Raw genomic sequence first — 22,761 nt, forward strand, 5'->3', positions numbered from 1 at the left:
TATACCAATAAAGTTGAACCTTAAAGGAAAAATAAATCAGCTGAGATTGAGTAGACCGTGGGAGGAAACCAGAACACCTGGAGAAAACTCATGGGGTCACGGAAGAACATCCTTATAGACAGCACCGGAACTGAACTCCGAAGCCCCAAGGTGGAATAGCATCGCACTGACCACTACACTACCATGGCATATGTTGCATGTTGCACCAGCACACCATAGCACTTTTGTAATAATTGCAAAAGTACATGGCGAATAACGTTGATCCGTGATCCTAGAAAATTAATCATTGATTTACTTCTGAGACCTTTTGTTAATAATTGTCAATAAAATTTGTGGCTTTACACCAGTGTAACAATGCAGGAATTCTTAGCATTCTCCCACTTGAGCAATCAACATTCATTCAAAGTAAAACAGGCTCACAATGACACAAAAAACACGGAAACAGACTGGCAGAGTGAATAGGAACCATATCAACATGTACAAGGATTCTGAATGGGAAAGGGCATGGAGTCAGTGATAAAAGCACAGCACAGAAAGTGACCCTTCAGCCCATCTAGCCCATGTCAAACCATTTAAATCACCTACTCCCATTGACCTGCACCTGGACCACAGAGGTCCATACCCCTACCATCAACATACCTATCCAAGCTTCTCTTAAACATTGAAATCAAACTTGCATGCACCACTTGTGCTGGCAGCTCATTCCACACTGTCAGGACCCTCTAAGTGAAGAAGTTTTTCCTCATGTTCCGTGTAAATTTTTCACCTTTCACCCTCAACCCATAATCTCTGGTTGTAGTCCTACCCAACCTCAGTGGAAAAAACCTGCTTGCATTTACCCCTCATAAATTCGTATACCTCTATCAAACATCCTCTCAAAGATCCAAGGAATAAAGTCCTAGGTTATAAGTTTCCTTATAACTCAGGTCCTCCAGACCCAGCAACATCCTTGTATATTTTCACTGTACTCTTTTCAACCTTATTAACATCTGTCCTGTAGGTAGATGACCAAGCCTGCACACAATCCTCCAAATTAAACCTCAACAATGCCTTGTACAACTTCAACATAACGTACCATCTCCTGTACTCAATACAGGTCCACCTTCACTAATCCGGCACCATTGGGACCTGAGGAGTGCCGGATTAGTGAAAATGCCGATTCACAGAACAATCACATTAAGCATAATCAGTGCCGGATTATCGAAGGTGCCAGATAACAGGTCGTCAGATTAGTGAAGGCTGACCTGTACTTTGATTTATGAAGGCTAGTGTAGCACAATCTTTCTTTCTGACCTTATCTACTGTGACACCACTTACAATGAATTATGGAACTGTATTCCCAGATCCCCTTGTTCCATCACACTCCTCAATGCCCTACCGTTCACTGTCAAAGACCTACCCTGGTTTGCCCTACCAAAGTACAAAGCCTCACACTTGCTTGCATTATATTCCATCAAACATTTTTTAGTTTATTTTTCCAGCTGGTCTACAACCTGTTGCAAGCCATGATAGCCTTCCTCATTGTCCACTATACCCCCAATCTTGGTGTCATCCACAAATTTACTGATCTAGTTAACCACATTATAATCCAGATCATTACTATAGATGACGAACAACAACAGATCCAGCACCGATCCCTGGCACTCCACTAGACACAGGCCTCCAGACAGAGAGGCAACAATCTACTACTCTCTCTGGTTTCGTCCTCAAAGCCAAAGTCTAATTCAATTTACTGCCCCATCTCGAATGCTGATCAACTGAACCTTCTTGACCAACCTCCCATGTGGGACTTTGTCAAATGCCTTACTGAAGTCCATGTAGACAATATCCACTGCCTTGCCTTCATCCACTTCCTCAAAAAACTCTATAAGAATAGTTAGATATTGCCTACCATGCATGAAGCCATGCTGACTATCAATCAGTCCATGTCTATCCAAATATTTCTAAGTATCTGGTCATTAGAATACCTTCCAATAACTTGCCCACTACTGATGTCAGGCTAACTGACCTATAATTTTCTGGTTTATTTTTAGAGCCTTCCTTGAACAGTGGAATAACACTGGCTATTCTCCAATCCTTTGGTACCTCACCTGTTGCTAATGATGATTTAAGTATCTCTGTTAAGGCCCCAATTTTTGCACTTGCCTTCCACAGGGTCCAGGGAAACATCCTGTCAGGCTCTGGTGATTTATCTACCCTGATTTGCCTCAGGACAGCAAATACCTTAGAAACACCTCTGTCATCTGCATGTGCCCATGAAGTTAATGCCACTTTGCTTCACTTCTATAGACTCTATATCCATCTTCTGAGTAAATATAGATGCAAAAAAAAATTAAGATCACCACCATCTCTTCTGGCTCCACACATGGATCACCATTCTGATCTTCCAGAGGAACACTTTTGTCCCTTGCAATCCTTTTGCTCTTAACCTATCTGTAGAATCCTTTAGGATTCTCCTTCATCTTGAATGCTAGGGCAACCTTATGCCTCCTTTTAACCCTCCTGATTTCCTTCATAAGTGTTCTATGCATATTTTATACTCCATAACCACCCCATTTGTTCCTACCTGCCAATTCATGCAATGTACCTCCATTTTTTTTTCTTAAACAGGGCTTCAATATCTCTTGAAAACAAAAATTCCCTACAGTTGTTATCTTTACCTTTTATTCTGACTGGCACATACAAGCTTTGTAGTTTCAAAATTTCACTTCTGAAAGCCTCCCACGTACTTTTGCCAGAAAACAGCCTGTCCCAATGCACACTTGCCAGATCCCTTCAGATACCAACTTAGAATCTCAACCAGTGGACGGAAACTATTGACGTGAATATTTATAAAGGTGAGAAATGAAGAGACATTAGGATTCCAACAGTAAATGGGGAGACAGACGAGTTGAAGCATCAAGCATGAAGTGAATTGCTTTGGGGAAAATAAGTCAGTGGAAGCAAACAGTTACAATTTTCAGCATGTCACCTAAAACCTTGTCAATTTTCCACAGATGCACAGTGGAGAGAATCTTAACTGGTTGCATCACATCCTGGTATGGAAACAACAATGGCCAAGAACAAAAAAGGCTACAGAAAGTGGTGGACACAGCCCAGACCATCACAGGCACTCAAAGAGAGAAAGGCTCACAATGAAGCAAAAATAAAAATCATAAACCTACATAAAACATGGACTGGCAGAGTGAATAGGAACCATATCAACATTTACAAACATGTTTGCTTGAAACCCTGGTACTATAGAATTATGGGTAAGAAATTAGCTTCAGAGTGAAAAGGAAAATAGTATAGTATAATATAGTATAGCTATTTTCTGAGAAGAAAGTGTCTGGAGACAGTTATCACGGGTCGTGCTCTTTTTGATGTACATCTTGTGGCCACTTAATTAGGCACAGGAGGTAGCTAATGAAGTGGCCACAAAGTATATGTTTGTGGTCTTCTGCTGCTGTAGCCCATCCACTTCAAAGTTCAAAATGTTGTGCATTCAGAGATGCTCTTCTGCATGCCACAGTTGTAATGTGTCGTTATTTAGAGTTACTGTCGCCTTTCTGTCAGCTTGAACCAGACTGGATATTCTCCTCTAACCTCTCTCATCATCAGTCATTTTTCACCCGCAGAACTGCCACTCACCGGATGTTTTTTGCTTTTTGCACCATTTTCTGTAAACTCTAGTGACAGTTGTGCCTGAAAATCCCAGGAGATCAGCAGTTTCTGAGATACTCAAAACAGCCTGTCTGGCACCAACAATCATTCCATGGTCAAAGTCACTTAGATCACATTTTTTCCTCATTCTGATGTTTGGTTTGAACAACAACTGACCCTCTTGACCATGTCTACATGTTTTTATGTATTGAGTTGCTGCCATGTGATTAGCTGATTAGATATTTGCATTAACGAGGTGTAATGGTGTACCTAATAAAGTGGCCACTGTATCTACACTATTGGTTGCACATTGGTTGTCAGTCTTTCTGCATACTTTTTCACAAATTCTATTGTATTTCTTTATTTTTCTGTAAATGCCTTCAAGAAAATAAATCTCAAAGTTGTATATGGTGACAGGTATGTACTTTGATAAGAAAGTAATTTGACTTTAACAATTTTTAAAGTAGTGCAGGAATTCAGGAGCCTGCAAAACCCACCCACCTACCGACCCCCTAGCTGGTCTCAGCTATCACCACCAACACTTAATTTCATCTTCACTCGCCCACCAACCCACCATTCCCAATGCCCTTTGCTCCTGTCAGATTTACAGACTTGCTTTCTGGTCCACGTTGACAACTACGGTACTATGCAAAAGTCCGAGGCACCTTAGCTGTATAATGTGCCTGAGACTATGTGCGGTATAGATAGGATAAATGCAAGCAGGCTTTTTCCATTGAGGTTGAATGAGTCTAGAACTAGAGGTCATGCGTTAAGAATGTAATGTGAAAAGATTAAGGGGAACATGAGGAGGAATTTCTTCACTCAAGAGGGTGGTGAGAGTGTGAAACCAGCTGCCAGCAGAAATGGTGGATGCGGATTCAATTCTAACATTTAATAGAGGTTTGGAGAGACACGTGGATGGGAGATCACAAGACCCTAAGTCATATGAACAGAATTAGGCCATTCGGCCCATCAATTCTGCACCACCATTCCATCACAGATGATTTATTAATCCCCCTCAACTCCATTCTCCTGCCTTCCCTCTGTAACTTTGACACCTTTACTAATCAAGAACCTATCAAACTTCACTTTAAACACACCCAACGAATTGGTCTGCATTGCCATCTGTGGTGACAAATTTCAGATTCACCATACTTCGATTAAAGAAATTTCTACTCATCTCTGTTCTAAATGAACAGGTTTCAATGAGACTCCTTCCCCTCATTCTTCTAAACCCCAGTCAGTACAGGCCCAGAGCCATCAAACACTCCTCATATGTTAACCCTTTCATTCCTTGGATTATTCTTGTGAACCCTCTCCAATGCCAGCACATCTTTTCTTGGATAAGGAGCACAAAACCACTCACAATACTCCAAGTGCAGTCTGACCAGTGCCTTATAAAGCTTCAGCATTACATCCTTGCTCTTATATTCTAATCCTCTGAAAATGAATGCTAACATTGCATTTGCCTTCCTTACCACTGACTTAACCTGCAAGTTAACCTTTAGGGAATCCTGCACGAGGACTCCCAAGTCCCTTTGCCCCTCCAATTTTTGAATTTTCTACCTATTTATAAAATAGTCTACACCTTTATTCTTTTTACCAAAGTGCATCACCATGCATGTCCCAACACTATATTCCTTCTGCCACTTATCTGCCCATTCTCCCAATCTATGTCCTTCTGCAAACTACCTGCTTCCTTAGCACTACCTGCCCCTCCACATATCTTCGTATCATCCGCAAACTTGGCAATGAAACCATCAATTGTGTTATCTGAATTATTTACAATCTCTTCAGCTAATGAAACTCTTTCAGAACCCTGGGGCCTGGTCCATCTGGTAAAGGTGACCTATCTATCTTCCAACATTTCAGGTTCCCAAGCACCTTCTCCTTGGTAATAAGAACAATACTCATTTCTGCCCTTTGACACTCTCAAATTTCTGACATACTTCTTGTGTCTTCCATAGTGAATACTAATGCAAAATACTTAAGTTCATCCGCCATTTCTTTGTCCCCATTACTACCTCTCCAGTGTAACTTTCCAGCAGTCTGATATCCACTCTCATCTTTTACTCTTTACGTACCTGAAAAAAAACTTTTTGTATCTTCTTTTATATCATTGGCTAGCTTATCTTTATATTTCATCCTTTCTCTCTTTATGACTTTTTTAGTTTCCTTCTGTTAGCTTTTAAAGGTTTCCCAATTCTCTAACTCCCCACTAATTTTTATTATATTTTATGTCATCTCTTTTGCTTTTATGCTACCGTTGACTTCACTTGTCAGCCCCATTCTCCCTTTAGAATACTTCTTCATTTCTGGAATGTATTTTTACTGTAACTTCAGAACTGCTCCCAGAAACTCAGCCATTGCTGTTCTGCCGTCACCCTTGCTAGTGATCCTTTCCAATTAACTATGGCCATCAACTCTCTCATGCCTCTGTAATTCCCTTTACACCACTGTAATACTAATACATCTGATTTTAGCATCTCATCCTCTAACTGCAGGATGAATTTTATATTATGATCACTGCTGCCCAAGATTTTACTATCATTAAGCTCATTAAGCAAATCTGGTTCATTACACAACACCCAACCCAGAACTGCTTTTTCCCCTAGTGGGCTTGACCACAAGCTACTCTAAAAAGCCACCTTGGAAGCATTTTTCAAATTCACTCTCTTGGGATCCAGCACCAACCACCTAATTTTCCCAATATACCTGCATATTGAAATCCTCCATGACTATCATAACACTGCTCTTTTGACATGTCTTTTCTATCTCCCATTGTAATTTGTATCCAACATCCTGGCTACTATTTGGAGGCAAGAACGTAACTCCCATCAGGGTCTTTTTACTCTTACAGTTTCTTAACTCTACCCACAAGGATTATATACCTTCCAATCCTATGACATGCTTTCTGAGGATTTGATTTGATTTTTTCCCAACTGAGCCACCTCACCTCCTCTGCCTTCCTACCTGTCCATTCGATACAAGGTGTATCGCTGGATGTTAAGCTCCCAACTATGATCTTCTTCAAAGTTGTAAGTTCAAAGAACATTCATTATCAACGTACATATATGTTACTATATACAACCCTGAGATTCGTTTTCTTGTGGGCATTCACAGTGATCTCCACAACGTTTTATGATTATGAGGACACGCAGTCCCCTTTCATTGTCATTTATTAATGCATGCATTAAGAAATGATAAAAACGTTTTTCCAGAATGATATCACGAAAAACACATGACAAACCGACTTAAAAACTAACAAAAACCACATAATTATAACATATAGTTACAACAGTGCCAATCTCTAATAGAGCTACAAGATCATCAACCTTATACTGCATGTATTTAAATACAACACCTTCTGTTCTGCATTGATTATCCTTTTCGATTTTGGCTCTCAGTTACAGTTTAACTCATCCCACTCACTGCAATTTTTTCCTATCATCTGCCTGTCTTTCTTCATTCTTACTACACACTGCATCTTCTTGAATACTGCATCTTCAGCTCTCTCACTTCAGGTCCCAGCCTGGAGAGTTTAAATCCTCCCCGAAAGCTCAAGCAAACCTGCCAATTAATATACTGGTTCCTCTCAAGTTCAGGTCTAACCCGTCTGTTTACACAGGTCATACCTTCCACAGAAGAGATCCCATTGATCCAGAATTATGAAAACCTGCCCTCTGTACCATTGTATGGAAGGACATGGTCCAGCTGCAGATTGATTGGATTAGGCAGAATATTACAATACTATGTAAATGTCTTTGGCACATACATATAACTCCAGTGCTTAAGGGTTTTGCACAGTACTGTATTTGTTAACGTGGACAAAGAGCAAGTTTGTAAATCTGGTGGGAACAAAGGATGTAAGCAATGGCGAGGGTGGAGTGCCTCAGGAGGTGTGAAGGACAGGTGGCAGAGGAGTGCCAGGGGCAAGGGGTGGTGCAGATGCAGACAGACCCTGCCTTGAGACACCAGGCAAGGTCACTTAATTCCAAACTACTGGTTTATTTATCATTATAAAATGTCTCTCTGCTGCTTCCCCCTCCCTTCCAGTTTTCCCAACCATGTTTCCTCTCACCCGGCCCCTTCCTACACTCAGTCCACAATAGAGACCCATATCAGAAACAGGTTTATCATCCCTCACGTAGGTCATTAATTTTCTCTTGCAGCAGCAGTACAGTGCAATACATAAAATTACTACAGAACTGCAAAAGTGTTAGGCACCCTAGCTATATATATGCACGATACTGTAGTTCGGCACAGACTAGAGGATCTGGTTTTGTGCTGCAGTGCTCTCTGACACCTCGGTCCTCTTCTTCCCCTGTCTAATTTCTTCCAGTCCCACAACTTAGATGACTGGTTTAGTTTACTACTTATCTCTTGATTTTAATTCCTCCACCACTGGTAGGACAGTCTCTGTCAACCACAGCTGTTGGATCCGACTGTATGCTAACTTCTCTGCAATTTAGCAATTAATTGCGTATAAGCAACACGCACAGAATGCTGGAGGAACTCAGCAGGTCAGGCAGCGTCTAGGAAAAGAGTACAGTCGACATTCCAGGTTGAAACCTTTCAGCAGGACTCTTGTTTGTAATTATATACAAGAACTATTTAAAATACAAGCAGACGTGACTGTTTAGTACATTTCCTAGTGGTCACAGTGTGTATATGCAGCTGTTCAATGTGTCCCCTAGTGGTCACAGTGTGTACATGCAGCTGTTCAATGTGTCCCCTAGTGGTCACAGTGTGTACATGCAGCTGTTCAATGTGTCCCCTAGTGGTCACAGTGTGTATATGCAGCTGTTCAATGTGTCCCCTAGTGGTCACAGTGTGTATATGCAGCTGTTCAATGTGTCCCCTAGTGGTTGCAAAACATTTATGAGATCCTCAAAAACTCTGGGAGCCTTTGGTGCTGCATTATTTGAATAAGGGCATTCTGACTGGCCGACTCTTACCTGCAAATTTGAATAGAATTTTTCTTTTCTATGGGTATGTAAAGCGCTGCCCTATATTCAGCGCCATCTTTTTTCTTTGCCTCTCCCTTCACTCACTAGCCTCTGGTCCTGTTACTATCCATTTTAAATTTTCTTTGTTCTATTAACACTTAATAAGATCATGAAGCAAAACGTTTTATGCTTCTTTCCTGACTTCTGAAAGAACCATAAATTAAATGCTTGGAAATTCCTTCCCAGATTTCCCTTGAACTGCCTTAATTCCCAATTTTTTAGACAGGCTTTTGGCAGCATATTTAATACATCCCTATACGGGAGTGTAGGTTTAAGATGGAGATCATGAGAAACTACTTTCCCAGACAGTCTTAATGTGGCACCGTAGCACACCGGTTAGTGTAATGCTATTACAGCACCAATGTCTTTACCTATTCTATAAGACCTTAAGACATAGGAGCAGAATTAGGCCATTTGACCCATTGAGTCTGCTCTGTCATTCCATTATGGCTGATTTATTTTTCCTCTTAAATCCATTCACCTGCCTTTTCCCCATAACCTTTGACACCCTTACTAATCAAGAAACTATCAATCTCCACATTAAATATACCCAATGAGTCAGCCTCCACCGCCATCTCCAGCAATCAGTTCCACAGATTCACAACACTCTGGGGCTAAAAACATATTCCTCATCTCTTCTCTAAAGGGACATCCCTCTATTCTGACACTGTGCCCTCCGGTGCTAGACTCCCACACTATAGAAAACATCTTCTCTATGTCCACTCTATCTAGACCTCTCAATATTTGGTATGTTTCAATGAGATCCACCACCTCTCATTCTTCTAAACCCCAGCAAGTACAGACCCAGAGCCATCAATAGTTCCTCTGACATTAACCCTTCCACTCCCAGGATCATTCTCGTGAATGTCTCAGGTCATAGTCAATGTCTCAGAACTCAGTGCTTGGGAGAACTAACAGATCACAATAACTAATTGAATAACAAGTAGATATGTTATTATTCTTATCCAGGGACTGTACTCAACAATTCAGTAACTTCTGCCATCACGGTGTGATTCTCTTGCTTGGCATATTTGTACTCCCTCACTTTGATCTTTGTTTTAATGCCAGCAAGACAATTGCATGTTTTTCATCTGTGGAAATAATCTGACATACACAGTGAAACATGCAACACTTTGCACACTCAGCAACGGATTTCAGGACAGAATCTTCCAAATATAGCATGAATTAAAATAAGTGGTTGTTGATATATATATATGACTGATTACCCAATGTAAACTTCAGGAAGAAGTTAGCAAATTTAGGTCATACAGCGCTATAGCACAGACACAGGCCCTTCAGTCCATCTAGTCCATCCTGAACTATTTTCCCACAGTCATATGGTACTACAGTACAGAAACAGGCCTTTTGGCCCATCATAGGCCACAACAGCACAGGGTACAAGCAAGGAAGAGCCAGAGGGAAGAGTCCCTTTAGAACAGAAATGAGCAGGAATTTCTTTAGCCAGAGGGTGGTGAATCTGTGGAATTCATCATCACAGACGGCTGTGGATGCCAAGTCATTGGGTACATTTAAAGCAGAGGTTCTTGTTAAGTAGGGGCGTCAGAGGTTACAAGAATGTGGTTGAGAGTGATAATAAATCAGCCATGCGAAAAATAGCAGAGCAGACACGATGAGCAAAATGGCCCAGTTCTGCTCCTATACCTTATGATCTTGTGGTCTAACATGTGACTTGCTTGAATGTGAAACCCAGAACAAAGTAACAGCTACTACAGTTACTACATGATTATTATTCCCTCTAAACTGCGTGAGTGCGCAGCCACGCAATAACTGAAATGCCCCTGCACACATCAGCTTTGTTGCCATGAAGATGGAATTTTCTTTTATAAAATGTTTTATTAAAGTGCCGTGCAGTCTTCAGGCGATGTAAACTTTCCTCCTCAGAGCAATGGGTGGTCCATGCAGCTGTGTAAAAAATGAGAGGGAACTTTATACATGATCTTCACATTGTGCCGACAGGAACAGGCTGAAGTGAATTCAGCATCAAAGAATTCCCCAAAGTTCACAACAGTGCGTGGCGGAGTGACCAGTGACTTGTTGAGAAAGGATGACGATGGTGGGGGGAAGTTTGTGGAGAGAGACAGGATGTGAAGCAAACTGAGATGTACAGAAGTCATACTAAATTACTAAAAATAATACCAAACTTATTCAGGTGATCAAAGCAAGGGCAGGATCCTTAAATACACAAAGAATGAGGTATTAAAAACTGAAGAGACGGTAGCAAAGCGGCATAACTTTTATTATTAGTCCCCCTTGGGAAACTTGATATTTTACTGGTAAATTAATGTTTAACTTATTATTATTATGTTCTAATGTTGGAAAATAAAAGTCCAAGAAAATGACAGATTTAAAGTTAGCACTGTCTCTATCAAAGTTTGTGACTCTCCCGGCTTACCGGGAGATATTTACCACATTAACTGACTCCTCTGAAGCATCTGTAATATTAGAACTAATAGAAAGGTCACCTTGCATTAATCAAGACAATACAGTCAAAAGAGTAAAAGTTGAAAGCGTTGAAATTCTACTTTATCATCTGGAATTCAAAGCCAGAAAATCAAAATATTACCTGCGAGATACAAAACAGTCTGAAGAATAAAGATTACTGTGTGGGTATCCTTCTCTCATAAACTACTACATTCATCCACCTGACAGTGTTAAGATTTACGAAGTTCAAAGTTCAAGATAAATTTATTGTCACTATAGCTATATGTCACCATATACTACTTTCAGATTCATTTTTTTCTTACAGGGTTTTAGAGGAAAATAAAACCCTGCAAGGTTTTAGAGACTTTTTAGAGGAAAATAAAACCTGCAAGGTTTTGCAAGGTTTTAGAGACTTTTTAGAGGAAAATAACACCTTGCAGGGTTTTAGAGACAAACTGTGAAAGTAAAAAAAAGAAAGAAATCAGTAAACAAATAATACTGAGGACATAAGTTGTAAAGTCCTTGAAAGTGAATACTTCTTCCTTGTAGCAGCAGTACTTGTATATGTGACCAAATATCATATGGCCAACGGTGCCCTGATAAACTATAATCCCATAATCCCTGTTTCACACCGAGAAACATCAAAAGATAACAATTTCAAGTAAACAGCATAAGTAACTGTTCACTTTAAGTCTAAAAGGCTTAAATTTTACTCAGTGGCCACTTTGCCACTGAGTGTATCTCTGTATGGTCATGGTCTTGCTCTGCTGTGGCCCATCAACTTCAATGTTTGATGTGTTGTACGTTCAGAGACGCTCTTCCACACACCACTGTTGCCTTCCTGTCAGTTTGAACCAGTCTGGTCATTCTCCCCTGACCTCTCTCATAAACAGGGTGTTTTCACCCACAGAACTGCCACTCACTGGATGTCTTTTCCTTTTTGCGCAATTCTCTGGGAACACTAGAGACTGTTGTGCATGAAAATCCCAAAAGATCAGCAGTTTCTGAGATACCCAAACCACTCAGTCTGGCACCAGTAATCATTCCAAAGTCAAAGTCACTTAGATCGCATTTCTTTCCAGTTCTGATGTTTAATCTGAATGACAAATGGACCTCTTGACCATGCCTGCGTGTTAAGCATTCAGTTGCTGCTGCCTTAGATATTTGCATTAATGAGCACGTATAGAGATATACCTAATAAAGTGACCATGGTATACTTATAGCCTGATCTGGTATAAATACCATTCTGAAGTGGCCATTCTTAAAGTTTCTTTTGTTTCCTCACCTGATATCCTTATCAGTGACGACAAATGCTCGACACATTGGCTGGTAAACGTTAAGCCAGACCGCTGGGTTTTTCTCTACTGCTGCAGATGGTTGTCCTGTAATGGGTCCGGAACTGGTGTGTAAGGCACTTGCTATTGCAGACAATAATGCTTCATTTGTGTTGCCAGGACCAATACCTTGGTAACAAAAAACATGATAGAAATTATTGTTCATATTTAATACAAAAGTCATTTTCTTCCAGTAACTTAGATACATGACTACTAAAATGATTGAATGTACAGCATCACTTGGAATTAATGTCGGTCCATGATCTCCTCTACTGCCACGATGAGGCCAATCTCAGGTTGGAGGCGCAATGCCACATATTTCTTCTGGGTAGCCTCCAGCATGACAGTATGAACGTCAATTTCTCTATATACCGGTAATTTTTCGCCAATCCCTCATCGCTTTTTCCATTGCCTATTCTGGCTCCCTTCTTACCCCTTCTCCTCACCTGCCCATCACTTCCTTTTGGTGTCCCCTATTCCTTCCTTTCTTCTCATTACACACTTTCCTCTCCTATCAGATTCCTTCTTCTCCAGCCCTTTACCTCTTCCATCTATTGCATCCCAGCTTCTTACTTCATTACATTCCCTCTCCCCCTCTACACCAGGTCTTCCCCGTCACCCGTCAGATTGTGTTCCTCCCACTCCCCCGCACACCTGGTTTTCCCTGTCACCTGTCAGATTGTGTTCCTTCCTCCCCCCCACACCTGGTTTTCCCTGTCACCTATCAGATTGTGTTCCTTCCTCTCCCTTCCCCCCCCCCACACCTGGTCTTCCCCTCACCTGTCAGATTGTGTTCCTTCCTCCCCCCCCACACCTGGTTTTCCCCATCACCTGTCAGATTGTACTCCTTCCTCTCCCCCACCTTCTTATTATGGCTTCTCCCTCCCTTTCCAGTCCTGATGAAGTGTCTCAGCCCAAAATGTCAACTGTTTACTCCTCCTCCCATTAATGCTGCCTAACCTGCTGAGTTCTCCAGCATTTTGTGTGCGAGGCTCTGGATTTGCAGCATTTGCAGAATCTCTTGAATATATTAATGAACTTTATTTTTCTTCTTCTTCTTCATCATGCAAGGTAATGCAGTAGCGATACATCAATGCAATCTTTTTGATAAATTTGACAAAAATAAAGTTCAATGATGCAATAAGGTAAATGGGAGAATGAAAAATCTGGTGAAAGGTAGTCACAGTTCAATGTATCCATGTTGCTCAAGATTTCCAAGATATGCAGAACCTCACGTTTATTTCGAGATACAGTGCAGAATAGATGAGACCCTTCCAGACCTATAGGCCACATTGTCAGCAACCCCCGATGTAAACCTATTCTAATCACAGGATTTACAATGACCAATTAACCTCCTAACCGATACATCTTTGGAATGTAGGAGGAACTGAAGCACCTGTTGGAAACCCACTGGGAGAACATACAACTCCTTACAGAAGGCACCGGGATTGAACTTTGAGCTGTCCAAGTTGCATGCCATCTTGGACAAGTCTCCCATCCACTACATAATGTACTGGGTGGGCACAGGAGTACATTCAGCCAGAGACTCATTCCATCGAGATGCAACACAGAGCGTCATAGGAAGTCATTCCTGCCTGTGGCCATGAAACTTTACAACTCCTCCCTTGGAGGGTCGGACACCCTGAGCCAATAGGTTGATTTCCTGGCATAATTTACATATTACTATTTAACTATTTATGGTTTTATTACTATTTAATTATTTACGATGCAACTGTAATGAAAACCAATTTCACCCGGGATCAATAAAGCATGACTATGACTATTAGCATTACATTACCAGCTATGCCACCAATACTAATGAATACACTATGTATTCATTTTGTTCATGGAAATAACATCATTCTATCTGCCATTTTCTTTTAAAATCATATATTTTAATCGAAGTGAAAATCCTTGTAATGAAATCCAAAATCCATCTTCCTGATTTTCTCCTGAACTAGTTTGATCTGGGAAGCAAGCTCATGCTGCCCCCTGCAGATGCAATGACCACACTGCAAGTAGTGAACTATTTTGCTTCTCCAAATAGGCAACCTGTGACCAGTAGTGTGGTGCAGAGCTCTGTGTTGGGTCCTTTCCTGTTTGTCATATACACACAGCGGCTTCTTTATCGGATACAGGAGTGCAACTCAGTGTGGCCTTCGGCTGCTGTAGCCCATACACTTCAAATTTGATATGTTGTGCATTCAGAAATCATAATAACTGAAGAACTGAAGAAGGCCAAATACGCACTCAAACAGGGCAGGAGTGCTGGACCAGATGGGATACCACCAGATGACCTGAGGAACTGCGACCTGGACGACATCTTGCTGGACATATGTAATACGGCACTGATGAAAGGCGACAAACCAGAACAGTGGTCACTCTCAAACATTATCCCAGTCCCCAAGTCTGGATCCCTCACAAAGACAGATAACTACCGCGGTATCAGCTTGACCCGCAACTTAGCAAAGCTATACAATCAGGTGACCTTGAACAGGATTTGCACCCTAAGCTAAGATTCTTTCAGAATGCTTTTTGGCAGAAGCGCACAACAGCCAGGCAAATACTTGCTCTCCGTAGAATCATCGAGGCAAGAAGAACAACCTACCAGCTGTGCTTACTTACATCGATTTTCGCAAAGCTTTTGACTCCATTCACCGAGGTAAAATGCTGAAGATCCTGAAAGCTTACAGAGTGCCAGACCATCTATTGAGAGCAATAGAGTCCAGCTATACCAAAACCATGGCGAAAGTTGTATCACCAGACGGAGAAACAGCAGTGTTCGAGCTCCTAGCCGGTGTGTTGCAAGGAAACACTCTGGCACCCTACATCTTTATAATCGTCCTCGATTACGCTCTGCGTCAAGCTACCAAAGATCATGACAAGCTTGGTTTTCAGACCAGTTACACTCACAGATCTCGATTTTGCAGATGACGTAGTCCTGCTCTCTGAGCAGATGGAGGAAGCACAGCAGCTACTGATAAAAGTGGAAAGAGAATACAATAAAGTTGGACTTCACCTAAACACTAAAAAGTCAGAGTACATGGTGTTTAACTGCGACGGAAGTACTCTCAAGACTGTAGAGAATGATACCATTAAGAAAGTCTTTGACTACAAGTACCTCAGGTCAAGAATGATGAGTTCGGAGAAGGACATAAAGTTATGGAAGGCGCTGGCCTGGAGGGCAATGAACGACATGAAGGAAATCTGGAAGGCGAACCTGACCAGAGGGCTTAAAAAGAGGATTTTCATAGCAGTCATAGAGTCCATTCTCACGTATGGATGCGAGACATGGACACTCACCAAGACGATGCGAAAGTCTCTAAATAGTTGCTATACACGAATGCTCCGGATGGCTCTTGATGTGAGTTGGCAACAGCACATGACGAACGTTGAGCTCTATAACAACCTACCGATACTCACCACTAAAATTGAGGCGAGGAGACTGCAACGAGCGGGGCACTGTCTACGCCACCCTGAGCTACCTGCCAGCCTAGTCATCATATGGGAGCCCAAGCGTGGGAGGATGAACCCTGGGTGCCCTCCCAAGACTATGATCAACACGCTCCTAGAAGACAGCGGCGCGACTAATGTAGATGAACTGAACACACTGATGAGGGAGAGGGAGAAGTGAAGAGTCCGTCATCATGCCCGACGCCGGCCCCCTAGGCCTGAGTCAACGTAGTAGTAGTAGCAGCAGCATTCAGAAATGCTCTTCTGCACACCACTATTGAAATGCATGGTTACTTGAGTTACTATTGCCTTCCTGTCAGCTTGAAGCAGTCTGGCCATTCTCCTCTGACCTCTATCATTAACAAAGTATTTTCACCCACAGAACCAATGTAGTTTGCTTTTTATGCCATTCTCTGTAAACTCTAGAGACTGTTGTGTGTAAAAATCTCAGGAGATCAGCAGTTTGTGCTCAAACCACTCCATCTGGTGTCAACAATCATTCCACAGTTAAAATCACTTAAGATTCCTTTTTGTCCCAGTTCTGATGTTTGCTCTGAACAACTAAACATGTCTGCATGTTTTTATACATTGAGTTGCTCCAACATGATTAGCTGATTAGATACTTGCATTAACGAGCAGATGCATCTATTAAGTGGCCACTGAGTGTACATTAACAATGTGGATGAATATGTAGATGACCTATACACACAAAATACTGGAACTAAGCAGAATCAGCCATGGAGAGGAATAAACAGTTCACATTTCAGGTTGAGACTCTTCATCAGGATTGGAAAGGAAGGGGACAGGAGCCAGAATAAGAAGGTCCGGGAAGGTGGATGTGTAGAAGCTGGCAGGTGATAGATTGAAGTTCAAACTTTAGCTTAAACTTATCACTCAACTGTACACAGCTAAATAAAACAGCTTTCTCTGGAACCAAGGGGCAAAACACAGAATATATATCACGTACAGCACATAGAATAATATTATCACAATAATATTAACAGGTAAAAAAGTACTCTGTAGATGTACAAGTTGACATAAAGTGCATATATGACAGCTAATAATTGTCATCTGACTGTACATACTGTATATAGAACTAAACAGAACAATGTTTCTCCAGACCACGGTGCACCCATAATACATATATCACACACAGTACATAAAACAAAATATTACCACAAATAAGTTAAAATGTAATTCAAAGTGCTTGTAGTGCATAGCACAGGTAAACAGTAAACAGCTTGCTGTTCCAGTTATAAGACCTTGGTGGTGGCAAAGTATTTGCGAGTCTCACAGCCTGAGGGAGTGGGGGTGGCATGGTAGCATGGTGGTTAGCAGAATGCTTTACAGTACGAGCAGCTCGGGTTCAATTCCTGCCGCTCTCTGTAAGAAGTTTGTACGTTCTCCCCGAGACAGTGTGGGCTTCCTCCGGGTACTCTCATTTCCTTCCACAGTCCAAAGACATACAGGAAAGTAGGTTAATTGGTAAGTTATCCTGTGATGAGGCTAGGATTAGAATCAGGGGGTTTCTGGTTGGCGACTGGAAAGGCCAGAAGGGCCTATTTCACGCCGTATGTCAACAAAATAAATAAAAAAGCTGTTACCCAGTCTGGCAGTTCTAGTCCTGACACTCCTGTACCTCCTTCTTGACAGTAGTGGGTCAGAGAGATTGTGGGATGGGTGGTAGGGACCCTCAACAATGCTTCAGGCCTTTTGTCTACAATGCCTCCAGTAAATGTCACAAATAGGGGTGAGAAAGACCCCAATGATCCTCTCGGCAGTTCTGACTATCCTCTGTGGGGTCCTGTGGTCTGATGTCTTGCAGCTTCCGTACCAAACAATGATGCAGCCAGACAGGGCACTCTTGATGGTGCTCCTGTAGAAAGTTGTTAGAATGGGGGTAGGGAGCCTTGCTGTGCCACAAGACATTGGCGATCGTGATCTTAACCATGGCTGCTCTGGACAAATTTTCCCACAGATGTGGTTTGCTATTGCTTTTTTTCTGGGCAGTGTCTTTACAAGATGGGTGACCCCAGCCTTTATCAATAATCTTCAGAGATTGTCTGCCTGGCATCAGTGGTTGCATAACCTGGACTTGTGATGTGCACCAGCTGCTCATTGGACCATCCACCACCTGCTCCCATGGCATCACATGACCCTGATCGGGGGAGCTCACCTTGCCCAAGGGTGACCTGCAGGCTAGTGGAGAGAAGGAGCGCCTTACATCTGCTTTGGTAGATACGTATCTCTACCCCGCCACCCAATCTCCTCAGAAAGTGTGGACGCTGCAGTGCCTTCTTGACTAGTGTGGAGGTGTTACATCATCTGTTATGTGCACACCAAGGAACAACAGTATCTTTCTACTTGCACTGTCATAAATAATGAGTACTGGGTGAGACCAGGAAAGGGAGTCGGTGGATGGGTGGGGGAGCTGGGAGGTAATAGGTGGAAGAGCTACAGGGCTGAAGAGGAAAGAATCTAATATGAGAGGACAATGGACCATGGAAGAAAGCATAGGGAAAACTAAAACTATTTGGCATAGGGGCTAGCACAGTAGCATAACAGGGCAACACTATTACAGCATCGACAATCCTTCCGCTGTCTATAAGGAGTTTGTACGTTCTCCCCCTGACTGCGTGCATATCCACGGGAGAAAAATAAACCTCGCAGTTGGAGAAATCGATGTTCATGCCATCAAGTTGAGTAAGTTGGGCCAAATGGCCGGTTTCCAAGCTGTATACCTTAATGACTCTAAGGGTGATCAAGGTCTGCTGAATGGACAGGACTCTATGGTCTGATGTAAACACCTTGTGAACTAATTAGATTATCAATGCCAACGGCTCTAACATTGCCAAGTTTTGTTACCTACTAAAAAAAAATTATCCAACCTTCCCTCATCAATAAAAAATGTCCAAGTTAACTACAGTCAGAAAAAGCAGGGACAAAAATGACATAAAAGTAATTTCATGACCAACTGAGCAGAAAATAGAAAACTGCAACCACAGTTCAATTCTACAAATCCAGTGAAGAATCCTCTTCGAAGTTTTTATCGGATTTTTTTTTTATACTCAACTTGTGTCTCAAATCAAGATTCATCAGCACTTGTAGGCATTTGGACACATCACAGCTTGAAGAACAGACTTATCTGGAATACATCCAGGATGTATAATGAGTAGGTACAATTTTGTGAAAGAAATATTAAAAACTGTGTTACCAGTCAGAAGCTGCACAAAATTGGCAAATCTGGGACGAAATGCTTTTATCACATCATCCTGCTAATTACCATAAGACCATAAGACACAGGAGAAGAATTAGGCCATTTGGCCCATCGAGTCTGCTCCGCCATTTTATCATTGTTGATCCATTTCCCTTTCAGCCTCAATCTCCTGCCTCCTCCCCATATTCCTTCATACCCTGACCAATCAAGAATCTATCAACCTCTGCTTTAAATATACCCAATGACTTGGCCTCCACAGCTGCCCTGGCAATGAATTCCATAGATTCGCCACTCTCTGGCTCAAGAAATTCCTCCTCATCTCCATTCTGACAGGAGGCCCCTCTATTTTGAGGCTGGTCCTAGACTCTTCCACTAAAGGAAGCATCCTCTCCATATCCATTCTATCAAGGCCTTTCAACATTCAATAAGCTCCGCTCTCATTCTTTTGAATTCCAGTGAGTAGAGGCCCAGAGCCATAAAACGCTCCTCATGTGACAAGCCTTTCAATACTGGAATCATTTTCGTGAACCTCCTTTAAACCCTCACTAATGCCAGCATACCCTTTCTTAGATAAGGGGCCCAAAACTGCCCACTACTCCAAGTGAGGCCTCATCAGTGCTCACTTTCATATACATAAAATTATAAACACATAAAATCATAGATGATAAAATCACATCAGAAGTGGATCTTACCTTGCAATCCTTTGGGAAGTTCTACCGACTTAATGATTTGTTCAGCAATGTCACATGCACTCAATCCTTGGAGTCTTTTCTCCCAGAAAAGCTGTTAAGAAATGGCAAAATTAAAATGCTTCAAAACCTTTCTGCGAGGCAACCAAGAGGGAAACATGAAGGAGTAAGTGGACAATGTGGCAATCATGATTTTTTAAAAATATTTTTAAAAAGACAGACATTAAAATTGGAAATACGATAATTCAACTGAACTAGAAAAATCTTCCTTCATAAATCTGAAACCAGAATCAGGTTTATTATCAATGACATCATTCATTCATTCAGTATGTGCTGTGTCGTAAGAAGTGGGCGATCATGGTCTTTCTATGACCATGACTGTCCTTGACAAATTTTTCTGCTGGACGGTGTCTTTACAAGACAGGTGACCCCGGCCATTACCAACAATCTTCAGAGATTGCCTGCCTAGCATCAGCAGTGAAATAACCAGGATCTGTGATAAGTGCAAGCTGCTCATACGACCACCCATAACCTGCTTCATGTGATCCCGATTGGGGTGGGGGGGGGGGGGAAGGTCCTATCACTGACATAGGTCATGAAATTTGTTGTTTTGCAGCAGTACAGTGTAATACATAAAAATTACTATGAGTTACTGTAACAAATAGTACACAACAATGTAGTGCAAAAAGAGCAAAATGGTGAAGTAGCTCATTGTCAATTCAGAAATCTGATGGCAGTAGGGAAGAATCTGTTCCTTAATCTTTGAGTGTGTGTCTTCAGCATCCTGTACCTCCTTGATTCTTCATGTCACTTAATTCCTTTCCTTTCTCCCATAAATGTTCAAAGTTTAAAGTACATTTATTATCAAAGTATGTATACATTATACAACTTTGAGATTCCTCTCCTTACAGGCAGCCACAAAACAAAGAAACACAAAAGCCATTAAAAAAAGACCACCTTCAAACACCCACAGTGCAGAGAAAAAAAACAAATCATGCAAACAATAAGAGTAGCAAATAGCATTCAGAACAGAATTTTATGAAAGGAAGTCTGTCCACAGTCACAACCTCAGTTCAGTGCAGAGCTGAGTAAACGTCGCATAACAGTGAGCTAAACCAGCCCATCCCTCACCCCCGGCCCCAACACCCTGACCTTTAGAATGAGGTTAAGTTATCTTTGGAATGCATTTCAAAGGGTTAATATTTTCTTCCATTATGAGAGCAGCTCCTGGTAATGTGGCCATGCTGACGTGAAGACAGGGGTGGCAGTAGGTACAGTTATTTGTCTAATAAGTGATAGCGTAATCAAGCCCATTAATAAGTGAAGACAGCCTTTCATCCGATCAGCTGAAAATGTGTGAAGGAAGGTAATGGAGAGAGAATCCCGAGGGAGTGAAGTAAAGACAAACAAGAGCAGGCAGAGAGCAAGGCAAGATGAGGACAAGGCATCAAAAGCTTTGGTGACACAAAGTTGCTGGTGAACGCAGCAGGCCAGGCAGCATCTCTAGGAAGAGGTACAGCCAACACTTCAGGCCGAGACCCTTCGTCAGGACTAACTGAAGGAAGAGTAACTGAAGGAAAAGCTTTGGTGGTAGGTCTGCAAGGACAGGAGGGCATGGAGCATGGAATAGAGACCTTTGGTGGGGGAGTGAGGTCAGTACAGAGAATAATTCCAAGAAATTACAGAAGAAAGTTAATAAATGTGCAGAATGTACAAATACTCAACATCGATGACGGCAAGGTGTGGTTTTGTTCCAAAGAACAGAAAGGTTATTTGTTACTTGGAAGATGTGAGTCATAGTACATTACAGCAAGTACTAGCTCTTCAGTGCACAAAGTTGTGCTGACCTTTTAACTTTCTCCAAGATCAATCTAGTATCTCCCTCCCACGTAACTCTCCATTTTCCTTTCGTCCATGTGCCTATCTCAGAGTCTCTTAAATGCCACTAATATCTTTACCAACACACCTGGAAGGGCATTCTACGCATCAACCACTCACTGTAAAAAAAAACTGACCTCTCACAACCCCTCTATAATTTCTTCCAATCAACATAAAATTACACCCTCTTGTGTCACCCAAGGTGTACACCTTTGGAACGTGGGAGGAAACCAGAGCACCCAAAGGAAACCCACATAGGTATGAGGAGAATGTACAAACTTCTTACAGACCATGGCGGGGATCAAGCTCCAAGGTTTCAGCAATGTCACATGGTAATGGCCGGGGTCACCTGTCATCCTGAGGATGGCCTCTTTCACCACCTCATACCTCTGGGCATCTTCCGCGGACAAAGCTGAGTAAGCTTGTTGGGCTTTCCCTTTCAGTCCTCAGGATTTATGAGTTGGTCCCGGAGGCATACCGGCAGAGGTTCCGGAATGCAAGGAAGCAGTGGAACCGCACATATTTAGAGTTTGCCCGTGAGATGCAGACATATTGTGAGCGTTGGTGCGCCTCGAAGGGGGTAGAGGGGGATTATGACAGACTGCTACAGCTAATCCTGATTGAGCAGTTTAAAGGTTGTGTCCGAGGGTATGAGACCCTACCTAGATGAGAAAGAGGCAGCCACGTTAGCCGCAACTGCTAAGTTAGTGGATGAGTATGCGTTGACGCATAAAATGAAGTTTGCCCCGAGTAAAGGCTACCAGAAGGGTAGTCAGGACGGCGGGGAGAGTCCACCAGAAAAGTCAGAAAGTAAGCCGGGGACTAGTGAGAAGGATAAGGTAGACCGGGAGCAGTCTGGTAGGAAGTCTCCTGGGGTCATCTGTTATAATTGCGGGAAGTCGGACACTTTGCGTCCAGGTGCTTTGCCCCAAAGAAGGAGACGGGAAAAGGAAAAACGGCGATTTTGACTGGCTGTATCGAGCTGGTAAACGAACCGCTAGGGAAGGACAGGTCTGCCAAAGTTCAGGAAGGGCGCGAGAAGTTTATCTCGGCCGGATTGGTGTCAGTGAAGGAGGGGTTAAAACCAGTTCCAGTGT

The 22,761-nt window shown here is 42.2% G+C and overlaps 1 protein-coding gene across 1 annotated transcript in view; it reads right to left on the reverse strand.

The window, feature by feature from the left end:
- The window catches only part of LOC140194891 (methyl-CpG-binding domain protein 3-like), a 145,913-nt gene that overhangs the window by 29,588 nt on the left and 93,564 nt on the right, over positions 1-22,761 (reverse strand). Inside the window, exons 4-5 of the mRNA XM_072252208.1 lie at positions 19,790-19,880; positions 12,379-12,556 (exon numbers count right to left, since the gene is read on the reverse strand). Of these exons, the coding sequence (XP_072108309.1) occupies positions 12,379-12,556; positions 19,790-19,880 (269 nt within the window). The remainder of the gene's footprint in view (positions 1-12,378; positions 12,557-19,789; positions 19,881-22,761) is intronic.

This window comes from Mobula birostris, chromosome 3 (assembly GCF_030028105.1).
Source record: "Mobula birostris isolate sMobBir1 chromosome 3, sMobBir1.hap1, whole genome shotgun sequence".
In the NCBI taxonomy this organism is placed as follows: Eukaryota; Metazoa; Chordata; class Chondrichthyes; order Myliobatiformes; family Myliobatidae; genus Mobula; species Mobula birostris.